The sequence below is a fragment of the Urtica dioica genome, chromosome 10, assembly GCF_054948205.1.
Source record: "Urtica dioica subsp. dioica isolate 48M chromosome 10, U.dioica_male_clone48M_v1_H2, whole genome shotgun sequence".
Lineage (NCBI taxonomy): Eukaryota > Viridiplantae > Streptophyta > Magnoliopsida > Rosales > Urticaceae > Urtica > Urtica dioica.
Window position 1 is genome coordinate 18,477,767 of NC_142765.1, and position 27,785 is coordinate 18,505,551.

The 27,785-nt window shown below is 40.2% G+C and overlaps 1 protein-coding gene and 1 long non-coding RNA gene across 2 annotated transcripts; both read left to right on the forward strand.

The window, feature by feature from the left end:
• Positions 1-2,663: 2,663 nt before the first annotated feature.
• Positions 2,664-4,989, forward strand: LOC149383710 (uncharacterized). Its single transcript, XR_016301903.1, has 4 exons — positions 2,664-2,713; positions 3,267-3,366; positions 3,749-3,844; positions 4,926-4,989. It is a non-coding gene; the product is annotated as an uncharacterized LOC149383710 (long non-coding RNA).
• A 6,228-nt stretch (positions 4,990-11,217) lies between these two features.
• On the forward strand, positions 11,218-15,252 carry LOC149383711 (protein NUCLEAR FUSION DEFECTIVE 4-like). Its single transcript, XM_089628885.1, has 3 exons — positions 11,218-11,902; positions 13,382-13,945; positions 14,341-15,252. Exons 1-3 carry the CDS (start codon positions 11,423-11,425, stop codon positions 14,905-14,907), a joined length of 1,611 nt encoding a protein of 536 aa, XP_089485011.1. The 5' UTR covers positions 11,218-11,422; the 3' UTR covers positions 14,908-15,252.
• The last annotated feature ends 12,533 nt before the right edge of the window (positions 15,253-27,785 follow it).

Here is a 27,785-nt window from a genome sequence, read left to right on the forward strand (position 1 = left end):
ATTCCTCTTCTTCTTCTTCCTTTCTCCGGCAGCACCCCCCTCAGGGACTATGTTCGCCGGCATCTTCCTCTTTTTTTGGCCACGCCCGCGACCTCGGCCCTCTCGAGGACTCGAACTCTCTCGCCCCCTTCAGGGGAGTCGTCCTCGATCCCGAGGACTTGATCTTCCCCGGCCTCAGGAACCCCGGCTTCCTGGACGCCTGTTGGAGCGTCCTCGGCCGTCTCAGGTAGCTCGTCGGAAGGCACCAAGACGACTGGGATCTCGGATACCAAGACGACTGGGATCTCGGAGTCGAAGTCGAAGCGACAACCCCCTTCTTCTGTTTCGTCGCTTCCCGGGCACTGATCAGAGTGTTCATATTGTCTCCAACTAAAAAAAAATTTATAATAGTAAGAAACGGAGACGATTTGTATTGAAAGAGGAAAAAGAAGATGAGATCGAATTTTTCGAACTAACCTTCTTCTAAGTGTTCTGAAAAATTCGGTGGGTAAGGCCAAACTCTAGCCGATATAAATCTGAATGGAGTGAAGCTCGACCACTCTGTTTCACCCAAGGTAGAAACACTTCGGATCGTGTATCGAATTCGCCTTAACCACACAGAGACGGACTAAATCCATCAAAGTGAGTTCGACTTTTTCTTCATAGGCCACAACTATCAGACCCATTACTATCCTAACAAAGTTCGGACACATCTGGGGAAGGGTCAATCCTAGAGTCTGGGCGAAGTCGAAGAGGAGAGGGTGAATAGGAAATCTTAGCCCACATTTCTCTAGCCAGATCTCGTATATACAACAGAAACCCTTCACTGTGTTATTGGCTGTAGCCCCAGGAGGAGGAAGAAGGATATTAATTTCTTTGGGAATTGGTATTTTTCACGGATCCTCCTAAGGTCGGTCGAGGTCACAGTAGAGGGTAATAAAATATCCTCGTTCCCTAGAGGTTGAGACCCCGATGGACGAAGTCCTAAGTTTGACATCTAGTTGTAATGTGTTCTACGAACGAAGTGTTTAGATCTATGAATACGTTTGAGTTCGCTAGTCGAACTGACAGTCGATAATAGCCGAAGTGCAAGTAAGCTAAAGAACTTAGAGAGAGAACTCGAAGTCAGAAAGAAAGCGAGAAGTTAGAGAGGAAGAATTACCTTTTTAACCGCGGATGATGAGAATATAAATGAAAAGAAGCGACTCTTCGGTCCACTTATTTATATGTTTCATAATTACCAAAAATCCAGAAAAAATCTAATGATTTCGGAAATCAAATCGAATCAAATCTAAGATATTTCCCTCGATATCTGCAAAAGATAACAGATTCTCCGACTCTTCGACTTTGACCTACGAAATACGGTTACGTCACGCCACGTGTGAAGAGGACGCGCTGTCACACGATGCCACGTGGTCCCGAATCTTCGATCTCCCCATTTTATTCGGAATAGTTCAAATTCTCCGCGCTAAATATTTTCAAAATAGCGAAATATTTTCAAAGTATTTGGGGGTTAATTGTGGGGGTACAAAAAATCAAATATTTAATATTATTTCGGATGGGCTTTTGTGAGACCCGCACAACCTAACTTTCTAAACGCCGTCTCCATATGATTCTCTCTCTCGCAAATAAATAAATGAAATTATATTTCTCTCTCTCGTTTGAATTTATATAGAATTTCATTCCTCTCTCGTCTCAGATAAACGAGAAGATTTTCTCTATACTCCCTCGGTTCACATTTCAAGTGAGATTTCAAGATTTCAAAGGAAATAATATCAAGGAATTTCTCGAAGGAACGAGGAAATAATCGAGAATGAGGAATTAAGAATATTAAGGTCGATAAGGTTTTAGAATATTTTCACGAATGTAAGAAGGATTGTGAAAGTGAAAATATATTTTAACGACCTAGCTGATTTCAACGTGAAAGGAATCCGGAAGGAAATTAGTGAAGTAGATTCCTCGTTATTTTTTTTCGTCTCTCGAACGAATTATGGTCCAATGAGTTTATCAAGTGATTTAAATATATTAAGGTAATGAGAAATCTCGGAATGAGTAAAAGAATTATCGAGTTTATCTCGAATAATAAATTAATTCCGAGAAAATATTCCGGAAATTAATTTAAGAAAGACATTCTTAAGGACGAGAATTAATTCCGAGAAACCTTAAATATATTTAAATTATTCGAGAACGAACGAGAAAATTCCCGGTTCGAATCCTATAATTATAATCCGTACGGTTATGGATTTAATTAAATAATTATGTCAAAGGACGTGGTTGTAACAATTTTTAAGGGACCCATTTGAAAGAAAACAAGGAAAAGAGTTTGGATTGTGAATAAGATGTTTTCTTCCTAGCTTGCCACGTCATCTATGACTCATCTTCTTCAAAGTGATAAGTATCACTTGGCCGAGTGAAGAAGAAAAGAATCGGCAACCAGGAAAAAAAAAAAGAAAGAAGAAGAAGAAGAGAACCGAGCGGGAGTGAGAGAGAGAGAGAGGGAGAGAGAGAGAGAGAGCCGAAAGATAGACTGAGAAAGAGTGCGAGACGGAGTTGAGCTCGCGAAGAGAAAGCTCGGCCGACAGCCACCGAGACCGAGACCCGGAGTCACTGGACGCGCGCGCGCCTCGACCGAGCGAAGCGACGCCGCCGCGAGCTCGCCGTGACCACCGCCTGAGGCAGAGACGCCGGGAACGAGAGTTACAGCAACGAGGACTCCGGATTCACAAGAATTTCGGTAAGAAAAGCTAAACCCGAATTGATTTTTGATTTAGGGTTTTTGAAATTGAAAATTTGGGGGTTTTCGATTTCAATGAGGATTTTCGTGAAATTGATTTGGATTTTGAGGAAAAATGGTTGTGAATTCTGGATACTTGATTTTTGTTGTTGTTGTGGCCGATTGTTGTTGTGGCCGTGTATATGTTTGGATATGAGTTGGATAGTTGGGTTTGATTGCTGTTTGTGGAGGCTGTGATGTTTTCAGGGCTGTTGGATTTTCGGGTTGAAAGTGTTGTTCTGATTAAATGCTCGTTATGGCCAAGTGTGTTCTTCCTTGGCCGTGTATTTGGTTTGTTCAGAGGTTTGTTGACCACGAGCATTTTTATCATTTTGATCTGATTTTGGAATGATATTTCTGAGCCTCGGGTTAAGTGTTTGCTTGGTTTGGTTCGGGTTTGAGTCAATGTGGATTTTGTGACAAGTTATTGGGTTTGTTGACAAGTTTGGGAATTTTGGTACGAGTTTGAAATTGTGAAATTGACTCGTTATTGGATTCAATGACTTGGTTACAGATCTAGACGGACGAACGGAAACCGGACGAGGCGGAGGCGACGAAGCCGGTTTTGAAGATTCTAAGAAAAAGAGTTATCGAAATTAAAGCTCGATTAACTCGTGAGTCTTTTAATCGCGTCTCGCGTTTAAATACTCTTGGATTTGATTAGTGTGATGTATTTCGCATATTTAAATAAATAATTTATGTTTATTTATTTAATAACATTTAAGAGTTTGATTTGATTCGCTTTGGAATTCTCGGTTACTTTTTATTCGGATCAATTTATTTAAGACTCATAAGCATGTTGTTGGATTTTATTTCGTATTGTTCTCGATACGAAAATACGCGAGTCTTGAATAAGTTTGACTTCCGAAAAACCGGAGAATAATGGATTAAATTCTCGAATTCCGAACCGACTCGAATCTAATCCCGACAACGAACCTTATCTTTTCAAGTAGTTTCAAATCCAGTAACTAACGAAGTTCCAACTTCGGATTCTAGTTCTCTCGACGCTCCAGGACGTGCTAAAGGTCTCGGGAAGCGTGTAAAGCAAAGTGTTCTCCGGAATTCATCGAGTTCTTCAACGAACTATTCCGGGTAAGTGGGATTTAAGTTTGAGGCGCCAAAAGGGGAATGGTGCCTAGTAGAATAATTGTTTATGTTTTTTTCGTTTAATCCTAAAACAAAGAGAAACCCTCAGTTAGACAAGATGACCGAATAAGGCTTCGGCCACTAACTAATAAGATAATAAAATGGTAGGGTTAAACGATTAGCTAGTTAAGAACCTTGAAGCCTTTAAAGCTATGTTGAGCTTCTGTAATAGGTTTTTAACCCTTTGTCCTGATGAGGAGGACAACAGGAGGAGGAAAGACGGTGTTCTCCGGATTCAATCCCGAGAGAAACTGCTCTAGGAGAAGGTCCAGCCTCACAGCTGTCGACAACTCCTTCTAAAATACGTAAAGAGCCATACAATGAAACTAATAATGTTAATGATGGGCTTTATCCCGATAAGATCTCCTCATGTAGTAGGATAGGCAGGTAGGCTGTAGACAGCTCTTGTAAAACATAACGAACTCTTGTCGGCAATGTAGCGAGTGGCATTCCTGAAGGCCCTTTAATGGGAAGTCGATGGGTGGCTTCAGGTAAGTCGATGAGTGACTTACCTGTCCTGAGGGAAATATGAACCCTGAACTAATCAGGGATTGGTGAGGGTTAGCTCCCCTCTACCATACACGCGTCAAGGCCCTCCTACATGTGCTAGTGGATCCCAGACATTAAAACTTCGGCTTTCCGAGAGCTAGGCTCGAGTTTTCGGAATAGCTTACTCATCTCTCATGAGCGGCTGCGGACTGAAGTGTCGATTGGGCCCAGTCCACTGATGTAAGGCGCCGGGATGCGTGAGATGGATGAGATTTTGAGGGAACCGGAGAATGCCGGATTCCTGAATGAATGAATGGATTTCGATAAGAAATTGTTCGTGTTAGCCAGTTAGATATTTCCTTGATGCTGAATGATCGTTATTCTGCTGAATCTGCTACCTGCTGTTGTCATTTGCATTCGTCATCAGCATCTATTGTCTGTATTCATCATCTGCATTCGTGCATCTCATGTAGCACTAGGTTAGATATCCTGGTTACTGAGTCGGTGTGACTCACCCCACAATACCCCCTCCCTGTAGATGAAGGAAGCTCAGGCGAAGCGGAAGTGCTAGTCAACGTAGATCTCATGACGACCTGCGGCAAGGACGAATACATGTAGGGAAGACATGTAAGGTTTTATTTTCTTTAAAACCAGCTCGAACTCTGTTTCTAGTTCATTTGATATTAAGTAAGTATTTTACTAAAGTTTTGTAAAATGTAAACACGCGCTGAAGGCCTAGGCCGTGTTTACGAGTAGCGGTCATAAGTAGTTGTAAAGCATTTTAAAAATAAAAGAAAAATTTTACCGTATTTTTCTACAAACTACTCATGACTTCAATGCTACTCTTTTAAAAAAAAATGTGGTTTATAAATAATGAATGAGTTGATAGTATATGAGTATAGGTAAAGGTCGCGGTCCGAGGGCGACGGGTGTCCTGCGGGTCGTGACAGCTTTGGCCCGACTAAAGCCCATAGTCCAGTTGAAGACCGGCCCACAAAATCAATTATGGGCCTAGTTCGCTCTCGGCAGATCGGCCCAAGTCCAGCAACGCTTTCCGGCCCGATGAAGAACTCCAGTTCGGCCACGTCTTCCTAGTCAGAAGGATCGGTCAATCAAAGAGGAGACCACGCCGCGAAGACCGGACCTCGGACGACTTCAGCCTTGGCGAAGAGTGTGGATCGAGTAACACGTGTCTTCGGCCAGAAGTTTCCATCTCGCCTATAAATAGAAGATGAGATGACAAATGCAAGCTCTACATCTCAGTTTTCAATTAATTCTATTTTGTATTCTTATATTCACGATCTTGAGTTCGACCTGTTGAGTTCGTCACCTCGTCCATTTGTAACCTTCTCTAAATAAATAAAATTAATTAATATTCGTATATTATTATAGTTCTTTATAATTGAATTGTTTCTTATACGACGTCTTTCTAAACCCCTTTAAAATATTCTATCGTTTCGCTTTTCATTTGTGATTGTTGATCGACATCAACAATGGTCAAATCGCCTAAAGATGGAGATGTACGCGAGATTAGAGGAACGAAGACCGGTTCTGCTCGTACACGTGTATCGATCTGAAGAAACAAGAGAATCAGCGAGGTAGTTATAAAAGCTCACTCCATCTTCATTTTACGAGGACTGGATTTTCTTTAAGAAAGAGAGCCATTTAATTATATTTCGATTTGTTAGATTTCTTGTTCATTCTCATTTATTTTCGAAGGTTTGTATTCGATATTCAATAAAGAAATTTTCTTTCGTTCATTTCTTCTATAAATTTACATTATTCGTAATTTCCATTTGGATCTCGATTCGATCTTCATAATCGGATTCTGAGACCTTTCCCGCACAAAATAAATATACAAGGTAATTTAAATAAACTTAGTATAGATTGTTGGGAAGAGAAATTGGCTCAACAGTTACGATGTAGCCGATATTGATAATAGTTGGCGGGTTCGTTAGGGTTAGATAATTATTGTTTGCTTCATTATTATGGATTGTTTGATATGAATTGTTCTTAATGCTTTGTAGTGTTTGATCACCATTAGAGTTGCTATTTAGGATTGTTTAGCTACTCGAGAGAGAGTAAATAATCGTGCTTTTGTTCATGTCTTCATAGTTGATCCTAGGTTAGTTAAAAATCTAGGCAATTTATGTAATCGTTTGAACTCTTGTCGTATTGCGTGTAGTTGTTTCAATAAGATTAGAGGCCGAGAGGATAACAATCTGTCAACTACATAGGTTTGCTAGAACACTCGAGAGAGGCTAGTGAATAATTTTGATAGAGTGAGATTAACATATATAGGAGTAGATTTTGTTGTTCAAACCCGAAACCCCCGACCTAGTTAGTTCCGGTGAAATCGTGACCCCTACTTTCTCTTATTTGCATAACTCGTGTTTAATTCTGCTTTTTATTTTGTTTATTTTTGTTCATCATTTCAAAACTTCCATCACTTTTATTCGGAATCAATTCGCAACAAGTTAAAATAAATCGCAAATTTTCTATTCTTTGTGAGTTCGACACTTGTTACTTCCATAACTATACTATTAGGCGATACATACGCTTGCGTGTATGATTATTTCGCAACACATGCCCCTTAAAAAAATTTAGCCTGCAAATCATATGTTCCTTTGTAGGATTTAAAAAAAGAAAGAAGATGGGTTCTTCTTTCTTTTATCACTTAGGAGCCGTGCGAGATGAAAGTCTCATACACGGGCCTTAGTGATCCGACGGTGCCGAGTGGAAGGGCCGTCCTTCGGTTTATCTTTATTATGTTCAAAATTTATTCTAAATGTTTTTATGTTTGGTTTATCTTTTTTAAATTTTTTGATTGCGTCGTACTATTTTATCTCAGAATGGAAAGAATTGGGGGAAGAAGGCCCCACAGGTAATGAATGGGAGGATCGAAAAGAGATATACCAAGAAAGATGTACGGTCTAATGTGTTGTCAATGGTGCCCACAAGAAGAGTTGTAGTCTTTATTTTGTACATTTGATGTAATAAAGTCTCATGAAGACTCTTGCTTGTAATTGCCTATCTATTCATTAATAAAGTTGAAACGTTTATTCATTCTTTCTTTGTTTGAAGCTTTATGATAAAACCTTAGTCTTTTAGTCCATAAACAAACTTAACAACTTACGAAGAGACAAATGTAGATTTGCATGAACAAACTCTTCGTAGTTTGCTTAAAACGATATATTCGCAATCTTAGGGTCAAAGAACTATTGACCTCAGTATGATTGTTAGAAGAATCTATGATGTCTGGTTATGAGGCATTGAGAGTTGGGGACTCTATAGTTCTTCTAGGTATCTTCCGAAGGTACTGAATTGACCAGTGCACTTCTAGAGACAATATAAGAACAAACCATTTAACCTCTTATGTCTCGAAGTCACTATGTATGAATTGCATCATGCTTACCTTAATCCTGAAATGAGACATGCCATTTCACACCTTAGTATTCTCATTTGAGAAAGTCAAAGTTCGGACTCACTATGTGATTCCGAACAAGGCCTATTGGTGAAGTACTAAGTTGTGAGTCTGTCATGAGTAACTTTGTGAAGTTCTCATAGATATGGAATTCATGTACAAGATTGCTGAAATGCAATGTATGTCACCTCATGCTTTGTTCCTTGGAGTGTGAATAAATGAACTGGCCAGTGTCCAAATTGAGTCCTGACTCTTTTGGATGAAACAATGTGACTTGTTAGCTCCTCGTCAATACATTGTTTCTAACTTATTCACAAGCGACAAAGGAGTTGAGGAAATAACAGCTAGAAGGGTAAAATGGTAATTTAGTAAATCCCGACTAGCTGATGACATTCATGAAGGGTAAACATAGATAATATTCAGTGGATCCGCTCATCATAATTAGGTCGAATTCTTGAGTAGAAAATAAATTCATTTGAACCGAGAGATTTTCAGTGTCAGCTCTTTAGTGGAGTCAGTTGGCATTAAGCTAAACTTGGAAAAGGTTTGTGAACTTTTGAGTCCAAGTGTTTAGCTCAAGCTTTGTTCATTTGGGTCCATGAGGTCACTGTCACGAATCACATCGATAGGAATAGTTAAACTGGAAGCTAAGTCAAAACAAGAACGAAAATAGTTAAAAGGGTATTTTTGTCTTTTGAGACATAGGATGAAATGAATGTCAATAAATTTTTTGACAAGTTCATTTGATGACTTAATGTCACTCGGCCATGACTTGATTATTGGGCCTTGTGAATTAATTTCATTTCATAAGAATTTTATTGAAAATTCTTAATGGGCTTTTCTCATATTGTCATGAACAAATGAAGAAGCTTCTAGAAGCTCCTTCTAGATGAGAGATGGGCGCCCAAAATACCCAAGAGAAAGAGTTTATTTTGTGCATAAATGTATTTAGATACTTGCCAAAAGAAAAAGAGGAAACAAATTTTGCATATGGGATGCATAAGGAATCGGCCACATGAGAGAAAAGGCAAGCCTTGAACAAAATAGGAAACAACAAGGCTTCTAGAAGACTTGTTTTGGCCGTGTGTCTCAAGTAGGAATTAGGGAAATTAGCTCATGAATATGTGATATTCTATAGAAGAGGAAACTACCTTATTGAAGGTGAGACCTCTCCTATAAATAGGAGCCTCATTTCCTCACAATTCATTCATCCAAGTTTAAGAGATTTGAGAGACTCTCTCTCTAGAACTTGTGGCCGAAAATCCTCTCTCTATCTCTCTAGTTTATTTTCGATTTTTTCTTGTCTTGGCGCCTAGGTCCTCACTCGACCTAGTGTTTAGCTCTGCGACTTCGAGACTCGTTCTTAAGTCGTAGTGTTTAAAAGTGTTCACTCACTGATTCCTTCTTTTCGAGTGATTTAGTGATAGAAACTTTCGTGGTTGCTCGAGGTGCCGAGGAAAGAAAGAGAGACGTGCTGCGAGGGGAGACGAGCGTTGCAAACTTTCCAAAAGCTTCTTCAAAGTTCAAGCTTCAAGAAAGGTTAGTAAACTTCTAGCTCATATTAGTTTTTAATTACATGTACTTGCTTCTTTGTCTAGGTTAGTAAAAAACTGTTTTTACTTGTAAAAGAAAATTTTTAAAATTCCGCCGCTTACCGAAGCGTTAATTATTTTCTTAAACCCTAGATCGATTCCAACATAATGAGGCTACTACGAAATATTTTTTGGGGTATTAGAATCAAGGTGTGGGCTAAGTAAATCAATAAAAAGTCTTGGTGATCCTATAGAAAATACGTGCATAAATGAGGAGCTCATTATAATGGATAAAAATACACCCAATGGGAGTGAGGGTGACAATTATACTTACAGTAATGTTGATCGGGGCTTTATTGAAACCGTTGAATTCAGAATATGGTAAAGTAGCTCATGGGTGGGGAACTACTCCGTTGACAGTTTCTCGTTCTGCATTTGTAAAATCATAATTTTTATCAAATCACACATCGCAGTATATTGCCGACCTTGACCCCTGTTATTTTGAGGTCATATCTAGTATTCAGAGTTTGCCTCGATTTGGTACCGCTCTCGCGGCCCGCACTGTCGACTATAACCCCTAGCCTTCCAAGCTAACGATGCGGGTTCGATTCCCGCTACCCGCCTTTTCCTGGTAGCCAGTCACATGTATAGGACCAACTGGGGCATTGGTCATAGCATAAAAGATATTTTAGAGGCTCACAAAGGCCCATTTACGGGCCAAGGCCATAAAGGCCTATATGAGAGAACAGTGATTCGATTGATGATAAAGACAAAGAATTCTTGGTTCAGTACAACGTATTGGACCAGAATACGCCGGGCCTTTAGGAGTTTTGCAAGCTTTAGCTGATGGGGCAAAACTTCTTTTCAAATAAAAGCTTTTTTCCGTCTAGAGGGGATACTCGTTTATTCTAGGTAAACTTGAATGGGAAAGAGAAATCACTTTAGGATTTATTGATTTACTACGTGATGATTTTATTGAAAAAGATAGAAGCCGTGGTATTTATTTCACTCAAGATTGGGCATTGATTATCTATTATTTTTCCCCCTCAGAAAGTCAAAGGCATTAAACAAAGAACTGGATCGACCAGATCATACATTTAAAAAGTAGTAACAACATTAATGGCATTCATAGGAGAATAAGAAAGTTTTTACTTTTTTCAAAAAAAAATTATTTTAAATTTGTTATGATATTTTCAACTTTAGAGCATATATTTACACATATTTCCTTTTTAGTCGTTTCAATTGTAATTACAATTCATTTGCTAACCTTATTAGTAGATGAAATCTTAAAACTATCTGATTCATCAGAAAAGGGGATGATAACTACTTTTTCCTGTCTAACGGAATTATTAGTGACTACTTTTGTTGATAATGGTTTTGAGATGATTTTCAATGAAAATAAGTTACTGATTATTTTAGCTCGAAAATAAGTTAACAAATAAGTATACGATTGTATTTTTTAAGGACACATGTGCTTTTAAAAAGTTCGGATCTGTCCTTCTCATCCTTTTTTTTTTGGTTGACAGTCCTTCACATGTACTCGATGGATGATGAATCTGAATGTACGGTATTAAATATGATATAGCTTTGGTAAAAAATCACAACCTTTATATAATTCGATCAAGTTAGGTAAAAAAAAATCCTCTGTTGTTGAATTACCGTATAAGACATTTTTGAATATTTTTCAATTTTTATATTCATTGTATTGTAACTTTATACTTTTACATATTCATATCAACATATGGTTAAAAAAAACTTGTCTTATCCGTTTTCTCAAAAAAAAAAAAATGTCTTATCCTTTTCCAACAACAAATGAACAAATCGTGAAACAAATACGATTAAGGTGTTAGCATTTATCACGTATCATTTTATCTCCTGAAGAAGAAGAAAATTAAAAGAGAGAAAATCTGAAAAAATTTGCGTCACGTATACGATTTGTTCGACTCCAGATCTCAAACCACTCTCTCTCCACGCCCTTTGATTTCTCTCTCTTTCTCTATCCACCACCACAAAAACATAAATAATCCAATTGAATAAACAATCGATATAAAATAAATAAGAAAAGAGAAAAAAATAGAAATGGAGAGAGAAAACAGAAATCCGATACTAAAAAATTCGAAATGGGTTTCCACGGTGGCGAGCGTGTGGATCCAGTGCGCCGTGGGAGCGTCGTACACTTTCGGGATCTACTCGGCGGCGCTGAAGTCAACGCAGGGCTACGACCAGTCAACGCTCGACACCGTCTCCGTCTTCAAGGACATCGGAGCCAACGCCGGCGTAATCTCCGGGCTCCTATACGCCGCCGTGGCGGGGGAATCTCGGCGCCGGAGATATTGCGGGCCGTGGGTGGTGCTCGTTGCCGGAGCGGCGCAGTGCTTTCTGGGATACGCGTTCATGTGGGCCGCCGTGGCCGGAATCGTACGGCGGCCGGCGGCGGCGGTGATGTGCGTGTTCATGTTTCTGGCGGCGCATGGACAGACGTTCTTCAATACGGCGAACGTGGTCAGTGGGGTCCAGAATTTTCCGGGCTATAGTGGGACCATCGTTGGAATCATGAAGGTTTGGTTCTTTTCTTTGCTTTGGAATTAATATATATATTTATTGAATTTTGAGGTGATTCGAGAAACCAAGAAAAAGACAGGAAAAAAAAAGTTTGGATAGAGATCAGGTTGTAAAATAAAATAAAAAAAAGTTTTGTTTTGTTAAATATAATTTTTTATGCGGTAAATTATATATATATATATATATATATATATATATATATATATTTTTTTTAGTAAAGGTAAATTATATATTTGAACTTTGAAGACACTAAAATAAGTAAACCATTAAAAGAAACACGAACACACGCCGAATAAAATGACTGCCACAAATACCAAGGTGAGAAATGGATTGAACCAAACCGACTTTGGACGACATTAGAAAAACAACAACTGATATGTGGTCTTTATCGATAAACTACAACCGCTAATGTCATTTCTATTTTCGGCTATAGAACAAAAGATTTTACTATGGTGGATAATGATTTCTTGGCTTTTATTTTATTTTTATGTAAAAGTCTTTTTGGTAAATAGTATAATTTTAAATATAACATGTCTTCTACTTAGTGTAATTTTCTTGTTCATCATGATTCATTATATATCGTACAGACATATGTTTGAAACTTTGACCCAAAGTTTAGAGGTCTTGAAAAGTTTTGGATTGGGTCAACGCTCGGTACTGTTTTTCATGACGATATGTCTTAACGAGTATCAAAACTGTAGTGTAAACCAGAGTACCATTGACTTACTTGTTAATGCCATCCATTCTTCTTCTTTCTTATCATTTTTCTATTATAATTAGCACGTTATAGCTTTCTATTATTTTATCCTTTTTTTGTTAAGGTTTAGATTCTGCTAGCGATAGAAGAATATGCCCAAGTCAGGGTTTAAAATTAGTCTCTATTTCTCTCGGTTTATTGATCCCGCTGAAATGCGTTTATAAACAAAAATTTATTTCTATGTAAAAAAAAAGTAGCAATAGTAACATTTAAACGGTGTATAATTAATTTTTCAATTTGATATTTTTTATTTATTATAAAATAATATATTTATCTATAAGTTCTTCATTACTTATGTTTCGAATTTCTTCTATAGAAACCTATCACTCACCGGTATCTCAATAAATTATGATCGTTAAATTTGTTATCGATATGTCAAATAACTACGAAACATGTGACGGTAGCCAATATCTCAGTATAACCGAAGTCAGTAACTGTAAGATTCTGTTTGGAATTCGGAAAGTGCTAGGGAAAATGAAATTCTATAGAGGCGAAAATGATAAATAAGACACAAACATAGTCCTCCTCACATGTATAAATTTGGGTAGATTCATTTTCCTATTTTCTTTTCCTTTCCTTTCTATTTTCTCGATTCCATTTTTTTCTTCATATTTTTTCGAGTTTCAAACAGACCTATTTAAGGGTCATTCATAACACTATTTTATCTTGCTTGCTATATATCATTTCTGAAATGAGTTCTTTGTTTGATGGTTAACCAGGGGTTTCTCGGTCTTAGCGGAGCAATACTAGTCCAAATCTACGACACGCTATGCCAAGGCAATCCAACAACTTACCTACTCATCTTAGCCCTTTTGCCCACCTTAGTCACTCTCTTCCTCACTCCATTTGTCAAAATCCACCCACAAAACTCCACCGACTCCGACGACAAGAACCACCTCGACGAATTCTCTATCGCCGCCTTAGCCACCGCCTTCTGCGTCATGGCCATAATCATCCTCCAAAATGCCTTCTCGCTGACCTCAACGCTTCTGTCGTTCCGCGTCGGGGCTCTCGTCGCGCTCGCGATAGTCCTTGTGGTGTCGCCGATTTTGATCGTGATCCGGGCCCACCGGTCGCGACCGCACGACTCGAAAGTAGAGGAGGTGCGACCCGGGAGCAGCGCTCCTCTTCTTGTCTCGGAGCGGCGAGGAAAAGAAGAGGAAACGGGTGTTCGGGACATGAATATAGTGGAGGCGATGGGCGGGCTCGATTTCTGGCTGCTCTCGCTCGCCATGGTGGCCGGGATGGGCTCGGGACTTGCCACAATAAACAACATGAGCCAGGTTTGTGCTTTTTTTTTTAAAAAAACCGGATTCTTGTACACGAACATCTTTAAGTTTTGAACAAAAGTAAGGTAATCTCGAACAATAGTGACTGGGAAAATGATGGAGAATGTTTGTGTAGGAGGAATATTTTTTCCAGTTTGAAAATGTAGTTATGAAAAAGAACAAAAAAAATTAGATGAATGGATATGTGTGACTCCAAGCTCATGATAGACTTAGCATTTAACTAAAACTCAGTTATATTTTCCCTTAAATAAAAACTGATCAAACAAAAATAAATTGAAAAGAGCCGTTGGGCTTTTAGAAGAAGAAAAAAAAAACGACTAACCGGTAATCTGGAAGTTAAACCTAAAAAAAAAAGGTAGACTTGCTGACTGAAATACTCTTGTTTATAGGTGGGTGAGTCATTGGGCTACACCACGGCGGAGATCAACTCATTTGTCTCGCTGTGGAGCATCTGGAACTTCCTGGGCCGGTTCGGGGCGGGCTACCTCTCGGACCACCTCCTGCGGGCCCGGGGCTGGCCCAGGCCCGCTATGATCGTCGCCACGCTGGCAGCGCTGTCGCTCGGCCACCTCGTCGTCGCGTCGGGGCTCCCGGGGAACCTCTACGCGGGCTCGATCCTCGTCGGAATATGCTATGGATCGCAATGGTCGCTCATGCCAACCATAACCTCGGAGATCTTCGGGGTCAGGCACATGGGGACCATATTTAACGCCATAGCCGTAGCTAGTCCTATAGGCTCGTACGTATTCTCGGTTAGGGTGATCGGGTATATCTACGACAGAGAGGCCTCGGGGGAGGACACGTGTACGGGCTCTCGCTGCTTCATGATGTCGTTTCTGGTCATGGCCGGGGTCGCGTTTTTCGGGTGCCTCGTCGCGGTTGTTTTGTTCTTTCGGACTCGGAGGTTTTATCGGGTCGTTGTGTTGAAAAGATTAAACCTCTCTTCTTCCAGATAATTTTTTTACCGTATCACGGTAATAAAAAAAGACAGGGTTATTGAAATATAACATGGGATCAAAGGCATGATTTGTGAAATTAAATTCACGTTACATAGTAAAGTTGAGGAATTTTTTGGGGTCCATCTTCAATCATTACATGAATAAAGTAAAGATCCAAAGAAGAGCAAATTGATGGGACAAGAACAATTAAATCCAAATGATGAGATGACGCTGCACACAACAATTTTATTTTATGAGCAAGAACAACTCAATATATTAATGTGGTGGAGCCTACACCAAAATATGTTTCCAATATTGTGAACGATGGTCCGTGATATACATTCGATCTCGTTTTCGGCTGTTTGGTCCAAAGTTGCATTTAGTAGCTCGAGTTGCATTATTGATGATCGAAGAACTAGTACGAAACTTGTCAAGGCCTTGACGATTTACGAATATTTGATTCAACATGAAAAACATACTCAAAGGCCTTGACGATTTACGAATATTTGATTCAACATGAAAAACATACTCAAAAGTCATTCGTGAACTTTCTGTGGAATTCGGTAACATGACTTTTTATCATTAGAATTGTAATGTAACAAATTGTATGTTGAATTATGAATAATAAATTTTTTAAGACACTCTTTCTCTACCGAGATTTATCTCTTTGATTTTACTCAGAGAGGTTCTAACCGATGTTATACTCAAGAAATTCTTACTCATTTATTTACTTCATATATTAACTCCTTAACATTTCTTTATAAATAGATTTTTTTTCAATTTTTTTTTAAATAATCAAATATCCAATAGCATAACTGGAAATTCACGTTCCAATAACTTCGGATTTTCGAGCTTAACCATAGGAAGCTTTCGGTTTTGATAAGCATAAGAAAGGCACACTATTAGAAGCAGGACTTTTGTTACCGTCCAAATGCCCAGGTTTAGTTTTTCCTGAAAAATTGGAGTTGTTGAACCGATTTCTCGACTCAAACAATCAATACGGAAATTATAGGAGTAACGTATATTTATTTAAGGGAAAGGGGTCTCAGAATTCCGTTTTAAAGAAATAGATCGAATAATTGAGATCAAAACACTATGAATAAATCGGAAACGAAAAATGCGGAAGAAAGTTTATTTCTTTATTTAATCAAAGACGGACGATAGCAAAACAATGACCTTATCGAGTTTGATATTCTCAAACGTCCGACGAGAAACAGATATGAAGTAAAATAGTGGGGATTCGAGAGAAAAAACAATAATAAAAAATTCCTTTGATAAAGCTGAATAATCTATTTATAGCTTGCCTCTGGCCTTCCTCCTTGTCGAGCTTGCTCCACGTGTATTGTCGAGATTGGTCTTTGTCTTGTCGATCCCGGAGCTCGTCCCCCTTTCCAAGGGAGTTTGACCGCTTCCCTTGGGCAACTGGAGTTTGAACCTCTTTAGGCGGGATGATCCCTTGAGGACGAATAACTTATGGGCTTCGGGCTTTGAATTGAGTTATACTGCTTGCTTGTAGACACGGATCTCCCCATTCTCGTCTTGGGTCGGACTCGATTTGGGCCTTTGCTGGTCCTGCTCTTTTAGGGCCGAGGGAGGTCGACCTGTACTCCCACAATCAATCCCCCAGTATTTTTATAACATGTGGTCGCATAATATAAAATATAATGAGTCGAACCAGAATTCCGCTTGATTTGGTTTGATTTTGATGAGATATTTCGAGTATTTCTGTTTTTCGGTTGCCTCGTAATGGGCAAATTAACACGTGTCAATGCCTTCTCACCCCGAGAATCCAAGCATGGGACCTGTTGGGATTCCCCTAAACTTGGGAATCCCAACAGTTGATGTGACGTTTAAATAAGGGTTAAGAAACCCTTCGATCATTAAAACTTCCATTCTCTCAAATATTCGAAGGTAAACCTGTACGATTTCCTCCTCTTTCTTTCTTTCTGAAACTCTTTTTTTTCAAAAAGCTTCAAACTTTTCCTCTCTCGTCTCGTTCTGTGCTTGGGATAGTCTCAGGGGCTTTGAAGCTTTTTACTTCTTTGATAACTTTTAAGATTTTTCTCTTCTCTTTCTAGTCGTATTATTTTGTTTCTGTAACTGTAATTGTCGAACCAAAAATGTCAAGTTCTGACATGAAAGTGGAGGATTTATCTAGTGAGCTCTCATCACCGTTGATTTTGACGGCCAATGACCTCATTGAGATGGGACATAAATATAATTTCCCTTCGGGACTGAGGCTCCAACTAGGAGGCCAGTCCGCCGATCGAATAAATCCGGGTTACGTTTACGCGTACCAGGTGTTCTTCGAGGAGCGCGGACTTCGCTTCCCAGTCCGAGCCTCCTGAGCGATTTTGTGACCGTCTGGATATTCAGTTCGCCCAGATGTGTTCGAATTTTGTGAGGCAGGTGATGGCCTTGTTGTTGGTGTCTAAGGAGACCGGGCTCCGCTCCCTTTGTTCGTCAATGACATCGACCGTCTCTTGGTCGCAAAGAGAAATTCAAAACACCATCCCATGTGTTGTTATCTTGCGAACCGATCTCATCAGGGGGTTATAACCGACCTCCCTGGTAAGGACAAAAATTGGGGATCAAAATATTTTTATTTTGAGATCAGCGACCAGACCGTCGAGGTGTCAAACCTTGTCTGACTATTCCGTGGAAGATGGACTGTGGTATTGTTTTAATAGGGGGGTTTACTCATCGATCTGCAATCGAGATCTGAGCTAATCGTGAATTTTGCTCGCTTTTTCATGAAAGTTCCTCTATCCGACATCTGAGGCCTTCGAATGAAATTTGAGCGAGCTGCGAGGCGGTGAAGTGTCTTGGAAGGGATTTACTAAAGCTCGATTCGTCAAATTCGGACTCTGGCATGTCCCACCCTCCGGTGAGTTCGCCTTGTTAAGCTGAGCATTCTTACCTAATTTCTAATTCTTAAAAAAATTAAATATACAGACGACCTTTCCACCGACGATGAGATTGCCGATGAGGATATTGACTACGTTGCCCAGAAGAAGGCCACCAAGGCGGTGAAGAAAGCTGAGCGAGATGCCAAGAGAGGTTTCGATGCTGAGGTCGCCCCAAGGTTGGCGGAGAGGGAGTCTGCCTCCAAGTTGGGGGCGACTTCGTCCGATGGGTTCCAGGAGCTGACGATCATTGCTCCGCCCACGTTGATGCTGGTGGAAGTGGATCCGCCAACCGTTGAGGTCCCCAAAGCCTCTACCGACCAGGCAAGCCATCCCGTGGTTCCGGCCACGGCGGCCAAGAGGAATGGAGGCGACAATACCTCCTAACCCGCGGTCAACCCGAAGAAGGGTCGTCTGGAGGACAAGGGGAAAGGTGTGATGAGAACGTCCCGTTCCTCTCCACAAACTCGTCCCCCATCCCACCAGCCTGCTCCTGGGCAATGAGCCCCGACGAAGTTGTGCAAGCTGGGATTTAACTGGAACGAAGACCGCCCGATCTGTAAGGATCACGCGACGGCGGCTTGCCTCTTTCGACAGTTCAACTTCCCAAAGTACCGGCTCCCTACAGTCACCAAGCTTCATGGGGCGAACTTGTTCCAAACTTTCAGCGGGGCGAGCGCTCGGGTAAGCTATTCCACGCTAGTTCTTCGTCGTTTTTCTTTTTTGTTTTTGTTTTTTTATCACTCTAATTTTCAATTCATTTGATAGTATCTTGTCGAGGTGAACAAGGGCTTCCTTGGCTACGAGGTTCTCGTGGAGAAGAGCCTTGTCATGGCCCATGAAGTGAAGGCCAAGCTGAAGGCTTCGGAGGCCGAGCTGGAGAAATGTCGAGGGTCCTTGAGACAGATGGACCACTTGGTGGCCGAGGCTAATGATCACCGTCGTCGCCAAATCCAAATCGAGCTGAAGAGTTAGCTCGATGCATCCGAGAAATCCCGCGCCGAGCTGAAGAAGGAGTTCGCCTCATGGAGGGCTCCTACAAGAAGATGGCCGCCGAGCTCGAGAAGACCAAGGCCAAGCTGGAGAAGTCGCGAGCGAACAACCTCTCTCTTCATAGGGTGTGGAAGTCCGCCAAGGATGATGGCATCAAGTCTGGTAGGAAAGCGGCCGCTCTGAAATACAGGGGTGCGTTGACGACCTACCGCCAGTTCGTGGCGGCCGGGAAGAAGATGGCGATAGTCCAGTGTCACTTTGACCGGGCTAAGGCGGTGGCGGGCATCCTCCATGAGGTCATTGACAGGGAGATCAAGGAAGCTACTTCTGATCTGAAGGAGGCCGAAGAGGACCTGGTGAATTTCCAGGCCGAGCTGGATGCGATGCCTCTGTCTACTCTTTTCAAGGTTGAGGAGCTCGTCTTCACTCCCTACTCGGAGCGATCTCCTTCGGACGTGGTCATGACCGATGGAGGCGAGGTCCCTGATCAGTTCGGATCCATGTTGGGAAGCTTTGATGTCGTACTAGAGCGGATCATCGAGGATGGGGAGACGGCGAAGGTCGAAGAGTCTTCTACGAAGCCCGTTGCATGAGCTCGCCCTCGGCTGGGTCGAGCTTCAGTTATTTCAGTTTTTATCGAGTTTTTGTTAAGTTTTAAGTTTTTTTTTTTTTGTTAAGTTGTCCTCGTGTTGGGCTTTTCTTTTGGGATAATTTGGGCTCCTTGTTTTGGGCGTTTATTTTGAATAAGATTTTCTTTATATAATCATTCTGATAATGTTATGTTTCACTTTATTCGATTCATATGCTTTAGGATTAACAGCTGCTTTATTCGTAACTATTTACCCTTCGCAAACATTTCGTTGTTTATGCGTCGAATGAGCGTATGTATCGACCGACGCGCTATTCTTCGCAAATTGTTCGTATGATGTATTTGGTCATCATAAGTCAAACCCCTGATATGTCGGTATTGCGTATACGGTGTGCTTTTAAATGACGTCTATACTTTATAAAGCTTTTAAACCGAGACTTCAAACCCTTCCTTATCCATGAGTCGGGTTTGAAGTGGTTTATCATACACCGTGTTCGAACTAAGCTTGGGTAATTTTATTCAGTGGTGTAAGTCGAATCAACCATGTCTGGCAAATTAGTTGAATCGAACTTGCTTGGTGTAAGTTTATCTCATTTATATGAGGTGGGGGCTGAACCTTGGTACAAGGCTGCCTACGTACCCATGTTTGAGATCAAGCCATGACGTCATCGATTATTGTGGTTACCTTTAACAGTAATATTTCTTAAGGTTCATCATATTCCAGTGTCTTAATACGGGTATTCTTTCTAGTGTCTCGATCTTGTAGACGCCTGGACGTGGGATTTCCATGACTCGATATGGCCATTCCCAGTTTGCTCCTAATTTTCCGACGTTTTCTTTGGCTCTGTCCTAGTACACTTTCCTAAGTACGAGGTCTTTGATGTCGAATCCTCTGGAGTTGATGTTGTCAATAGTGCCCACAAGAAGAGTAGTAGTGTCTATTTATGTACATTTGATGTCATATAGTCTTACGAAGACTCTTGCTTGTAATTGCTTATTCATTAATATAAAGTTGAAACGTTCATTCATTCTTTCTTTGTTTGAAGCTTTATGATAAAACCTTATTCTTTTAGTCCATAAACAAACTTAACAACTTACGAAGAGACAAATGTAGATTTGCATGAACAAACTCTTCGTAGTTTGCTTAAAACGATATATTCGCAATCTAAGGGTCAAAGGACTATTGACCTCAGTATGATTATTAGGAGAATCTATGATGTCTGGTTATGGGGCATTGAGAGTTGGAGACTCTATAGTTCTTCTAGGTATCTTCCGAAGGTACTGAATTGACCAGTGCACTTCTAGAGACAAGATAAGAACAAACCATTTAACCTCTTATGTCTCGAAGTCACTACGTATGAATTGCATCATGCTTACCTTAATCCTTAAATGAGACATGCCATTTCATAGCTTAGTATTCTCATTTGAGAAAGTCAGAGTTCGGGCTCACTATGTGATTCCGAACAGGGCCTATTGGTGAAGTACTAAGTTGTGAGTATGTCATGAGTAACTTTGTGAAGTTCTCATAGATATGGAATTCATGTACAAGATTGCTGAAATGCAATGTATGTCACCTCATGCTTTGTTCCTTGGAGTGTGAATAAATGAACTGGCCAGTGTCCAAATTGAGTCCTGACTCTTTTGGATGAAACAATGTGACTTGTTAGCTCCTCGTCAATACATTGTTTCTAACTTATTCACAAGCGACAAAGGAGTTGAGGAAATAACAGCTAGAAGGGTAAAATGGTTATTTAGTAAATCCCGACTAGCTGATGACATTCATGAAGGGTAAACATAGATAATATTCAGTGGATCCACTCATCATAATTAGGTCGAATTCTTGAGTAGAAAATAAATTCATTTGAACCGAGAGATTTTCAGTGTCAACTCTTTAGTGGAGTCAGTTGGCATTAAGCTAAACTTGGAAAATGTTTGTGAACTTTTGAGTCCAAGTGTTTAGCTCAAGCTTTGTTCATTTGGGTCCATGAGGTCACTGTCACGAATCACATCGATAGGAATAGTTAAACTGGAAGCTAAGTCAAAACAAGAACGAAAATTGTCAAAAGGGTATTTTTGTCTTTTGAGACATAGGATGAAATGAATGTCAATAAATTTTTTGACATGGTCATTTGATGACATGCATCACTCGGCCAAAATAAGATTTATTGGGCCTTGTGGATTAATTTCATTTCATAAGAATTTTATTGAAAATTCTTAATGGGCATTTTTCATGTTGTCATGAACAAGTGGAAAAGCTTCTAGAAGGCCTTTCTAGTATTAGAATAGGCGCCCACCACCCAAGAGGAAAGAGAGAATATTTTGTGCATAAATGTATCAAGATACTTGACAAAAGGAAAAGAGGAAACAAATTTCCCACACATGCTTGTAGGGAATCGGCCAAGTAGAGTCAAGGCAAGGCAAGAAACAAAAAATGAAACAAATCCAAGCCTTCTAGAAGGCTGCCTTGGCCGTGTGACTTAAGTGGGAAAGAGGCAATATTTGCTCATGAATATGTGATATTCTATAGAAGAGGAAACTACCTTATTGAAGGTAAAGTCTCTCCTATAAATAGGAGCCTCATTTCCTCACATTTAATTCATCCAAGTTTAAGAGATTTGAGAGACTCTCTCTCTAGAACTTTGGCCGAAATCCTCTCTCTCTCTCTCTCTCTCTCTCTCTCTCTCTCTCTCTCTTTCTAGTTTATTTTCGATTTTTCTTGTTTTGGAACCTAGGTCCTCACTCGACCTAGTGTTTAGCTCTGCGACTTCAAGACTCGTTCTTAAAGTCGTAGTGTTTAAAAGTGCCCACTCACTAATTCCTTTATTTCGAGTGATTTAGTGATAGAAACTTTCGTGGTTGCTCGAGGTGCCGAGGAAAGGAAGAGAGACGTGCTGCGAGGGGAGACGAGCGTTGCAACTTTCTAAGAGCTTCTCAAAGATCAAGCTTCAAGAAAGGTTAGTAAACTTCTTAGCTCATATTAGTTTTTAATTACATGTACTTGCACTTGTCTAGGTTAGTAAAAACCGTTTTTACTTGTAAAAGAAAATTTTTAAAATTCCGTCGCTTCCCGAAGCGTTAATTATTTTCTTAAACCCTAGATCGATTCCAACAAATGGTATCAGAGCTATGGTCAAAGATTAGCATGTACATGTTTTTAAAATTATGAGCTTGAAAATCGTTTTCGAAAGTTTACTAATTTTGTGACAAGTTAGGATTGTTATCTTAGATTTTTTTTTAATTTATTGCTCTTGCCTTTAAATTAAAAACCATGTTGATTTTCTATGAGTTTGGGATGTTTTTAAAACATATTAGAATCAGTTCTAAAAGTTTTTAATTTTTTATATTGAAAAACGTGTTTTAAAGGTTTGAGAAATTTTGAGTAAAATTTTGTGACTAGTTTTCCTGTCTTACTAGTTTCTTATTTTTACTTGAATCGTTTTATGCTTGTTGTTATTTCTTTTATGAATTGTTATTACCTTGCTAATAAAACACAAATAAAAGCTTTAACAACCTTCATAAAACGTTCCGTTACACTCGATTCTTTTTCGCACCTAAAAAGGACCGAGCTTTAATTATTTCTTTTTCTTCGAGCTGGAGTAAACCCGTATTAAAAGTGGCATAACTCTCTGCTCAGAAATTGAAATTTAATGATTCTTAAATAAAATTAAAGCTCTTTCTGTCCTCTGTCCAATGCCACCGGTTTCGGCTCAAAAGGACATTGGAACCGCCAGATATGGCGATTTTACTCCAAGGTGCGCGGCTGTGCTGAAACTCTAGTTTTTTAGAAATCCGGATTTTCAAACCCCACTACCATGAGTTATAGAACTCTAATGAGAAAATTTTCTTGAGCAAAAATGTTTTTCATATAATTATAAACATGATGTGTAAGATTAAAATGTTTTGATTTTTGAAAGTTTAATTGAAATTGAGTTTTTACAAAACTAGTTTGAATTTTGAAAAACCGTTTTCACTTTCAAACTTGAAAATATTTTGTCATCAAAATCAAATATGTTTTCAAAATGTTTTCAAAACTATATCTATATCACATATGTTCAAAATCTATATGCTCTTGAAAATTTGAGTGGGAGGTCTCCTTGTAGACAAGCCGAAAAATAAAAAGATGTGTAATCTCAAACTTTCAAGTGTTCGAGTGAGTTGAAGTTCACACTTCCCTCACGCACTTTTCCGAATTAGAAAATAGGAAAAAATCGAGTATGTACCTTGTGCCTTTATGCACTAATACTACTATGAACATGTCGATCTAGGATTCTCTTCTAGTTGTCCGCTCTGTCGCTCTCTAACTAGGAAATCTGTTTCCGAACTTATAAGAGTCGATGAACCAACTCCAAAAACTAAGTGGGAGGGTTATATTTGTTATTTGTAACCCGCGATCCCCAACACTAATGAAAGAAGCAATTAACGTGGGACTAAGAGCCGCTCTTGCGACCCTCACTTAAATGGGAGTACTCCAAGGCGTTATTGCTTCGATCATTGCTCAATGAGCTACGTCCGAGAGTGAGATGATGATGGCAAGGCCTCCCCTTGGGGGATTGTTTTTCAAAGTTGACCTTTTGGACTAAGTGGTTGGTTGCACACTTAGGCTCAATCCCTAGTAATCCTCCCTTGAGGCTCTGCGAAAGGATGTGAGTGATCAAACCAATTTAAAAGGTGGCTAGTCAAAATTGATGTATTGACATCTTGGCTTAGCATTAATGATGTGTCATTTACTTATAAAAGGAGATTTTTTGCGGCCTTCTCTTGAGGGAGTAAATTATCGTTTGGTTTATAACACCTTTGGATTTTATAAAAGTCTTAATAAAACTTAAATCCTAAACCAAAGACTAATCATAAACTTGTTTCAACTTTTATAGGCAATATGTCTCTCAACCCTCTCTCAACCATTCTTTCCTCGAATAAACTCGAAGGCGACAATTACGTCGACTGGAAACGTAACCTCGACATAGTCCTTACTGTCGACAAGCACAAATGGGTTCTCACCACCCCCTGTCCTCAAACGAATGAAGATTCGACGCAAGAGGAAAAAGACGCCCTGGCGGCCTGGCTTCGATCCGATGAGATTGCGAGGTGCTACATTCTGGCATCGATGAACAATGTGTTGCAACAACAACATCGTGATTACGAAACTGCCACCGATATGCTCTACAATCTCCATGAGATGTTTGGAGGGCAAGGACGTCAAGCTAGGCAACAAGCGGTCCGACAATTCATGAACTGTCGTATGAAGGCTGGAACTCCCGTTAGAGATCATATGATGCTGATCATTAGCTATCTAAACGAAATGGAGATCCTTGGGTCCGAGATTGATGGGGAGACTAAAATAGATATGATCTTGGAAACTCTCCCCGAAACCTTTGATACCTTCAAGTTGAATTATTCCATGAACAAGCTGGAGTACACTGTTACCGAGCTCATGAAGGAACTTCAAACCGCTGAGGCACTCACTAAGAAAAAGAGGGCTCAAGGAGAAGTACATGCTACTGCCTCCACCTCTGGATCTAAAAAGAGACCTCGCAATGCCGAGAAGAAGAACCAACCTAAGGTTCAAACGAAGAAGAAGGCGCCAAAGGCTCCGAAGGTGGACAAGTCTAAAGACAAGTGCCACCACTGCAATGAGCCTGGTCACTGGCGTAGGAACTGTCCTGCCTACCTCAAAACCAAAGTAAAAGGTATTGTACTTGTTACTGAAGCTTGTTTAGTAGCTGATAATGTATCATCGTGGATTATTGACTCCGCTGCTACAAACCATATTTGCTGCTCCTTGACTGGTTTTAGGAAAAGCAAAAGCTTAGAGGATGGCGACTTCTGCTTCAAGTGGGGTGATGGGAGCGTGGTGTCTGCGAAGGCTGTGGGATCCGTGACGTTATCTTTTGAAGATCGAACTTTAAATTTGAATGATGTTTATTATGTTCCTTCCTTTGGGAAAAACCTAATATCTGTTGCTCAACTTTTCGAGCAGGATTATTATTTAAAGTTTATAAAGAATGAAATTCGTATTTCTTTTTCTAATTCTTTTGTCACTGATGCATGTATGAAGAATGGTCTTTTCTACATCTATCCCACGCAACCTTCTCTTTTAGACACCGAAATAGATAATGATCTAATTAGGGAGCCAAAGAGGATCAAACTTTCTGAATCCTCCGAATTTGGGGTTGCCCTGCACACGTGCTGAGGCAAAAGACTAGCAAGTTGGCTAGTAGGTCAGAATTGTGCCTGTTTGTGGGATATCCAAACGAAACCAAAGGTTTCGTTTTCTTTAGTCCCGAGGATGATAAGACTTTCGTTAGCACGAATACTCGTTTCCTTGAGGAGGACTTTATGAAGGATGCAAAACCTAGAAGCAAAATTGTGCTTGAAGAAAAGTTGGGTGAGGAAGCTTCTACCTCATCTGTAAGAACTGTTCTTACCCCACCTGAAACACAACCTAACTCATCAGAATCTCGTGAAATAGTACTTCGACGTAGTGGGAGGGCTACTCAAAAGCCTGACAGGTACATGTCTTATGGAGACTCTCTTGTAGCCGTCTCCGACATGGATGATCCTGTTTCCTATAGCCAAGCGATGGCTTGTTCTCAATCAAACCTTTGGCTTGACGCCATGAAAGTTGAAATGCACTCGATGTATGTCAACAAAGTCTGGAAACTTGTAGACCTTCCTGAAGGGATTAAACCCGTAGGGTGTAAGTGGATATACAAGAAGAAAATGGGTCCTGATGGGAACGTCGAGACGTTCAAAGCACGACTTGTGGCGAAGGGTTATACCCAACAAGAAGGGATTGAATATGAAGAAACCTTCTCGCCAGTCGTGATGCTTAAATCCATCCGCATACTCCTATCCATAGCTGCAGCTCTCGACTATGAGATCTGGCAAATGGATGTCAAGACAGCCTTTCTGAATGGCAATCTTGACGAGCGCATTTACATGGCTCAACCAGACGGTTTCGTGGAAGAAGGTCAAGAGACCAAGGTTTGTGAGTTGCTTAAGTCCATTTATGGATTAAAGCAAGCATCTAGGCCATGGAATATTAGATTCGATGAAACTGTAAAGAGCTTTGGCTTTGAACAGTCAATAGATGAGCCTTGTGTTTACAAGTTAATACACGAAGGTAAAGTTGTGTTTCTGGTACTATATGTCGATGATATACTACTCATTGGTAATGACGTGGGTAAGTTATCTGAGGTTAAGGTCTGGCTGGCAAAGCAATTCGATATGAAGGATCTAGGAGAAGCCGCGTACATTCTGGGGATCCAAATCTTTTGAGATAGGAAAAACCGGACCCTGTCGCTCTCTCAAGCATCTTATATTGATAAGGTAATGGATCACTTCTCGATGCAAGACTCCAAAAAGGGCCAAACACCCTTTAGGCATGGAGTTTCACTCTCTAATGACCAGTCTCCCAAGACTGCACAAGAGATTGAAGACATGAAGAAAATTCCTTACGCCTCTGCCGTAGGAAGCCTCATGTATGCTATGCTTTGCACTAGACTTGACATCTGTTTCGCCGTTGGCGTAGTTAGTCGTTTCCAATCCAACCCTGGACCCGAGCACTGGATTGCTGTTAAGCATGTTCTTAAGTATCTTCGAAGAACTAGGAACTTGATGCTTACATACTCAGGTACTGACCTGACTATGACGGGATATACCGACTCCGATTTTCAAGCGGATAAGGATTCCAGGAAATCCACTTCGGGATCTGTGTTCATCCTTAATGGTGGAGCTGTTGTGTGGAGAAGTATTAAGCAATCTTGCATTGCTGACTCCACAATGGAAGCAGAATATGTGGCTGCTTGTGAAGCATCCAAAGAGGCTGTATGGCTTAGAAAATTCCTTAAGTATTTGGAAGTTGTTCCAAACGTCGATGAGCCCATGACCCTTTATTGTGATAATAGTGGGGCTGTCGCTAACTCAAAGGAACCTCGAAGCCATAAGCGATCTAAGCATATTGAGAGGAAATACCATTTGATTCGAGAGATCGCGCAGCGCGGAGACGTGGAGGTGAAGTCGATCTCTGGCAGATCCATTCACCAAGGCCCTAGCGAACATGGTCTTCGACCAACTTCGAGAGGGATTAGGCATGTAGGACTACTCATATCTTCTTTGAGTCAAGTGTGAGTTTGTTGTCAATGGTGCCCACAAGAAGAGTAGTAGTGTCTATTTATGTACATTTGATGTCATATAGTCTTACGAAGACTCTTGCTTGTAATTGCTTATTCATTAATATAAAGTTGAAACGTTCATTCATTCTTTCTTTGTTTGAAGCTTTATGATAAAACCTTAGTCTTTTAGTCCATAAACAAACTTAACAACTTACGAAGAGACAAATGTAGATTTGCATGAACAAACTCTTCGTAGTTTGCTTAAAACGATATATTCGCAATCTAAGGGTCAAA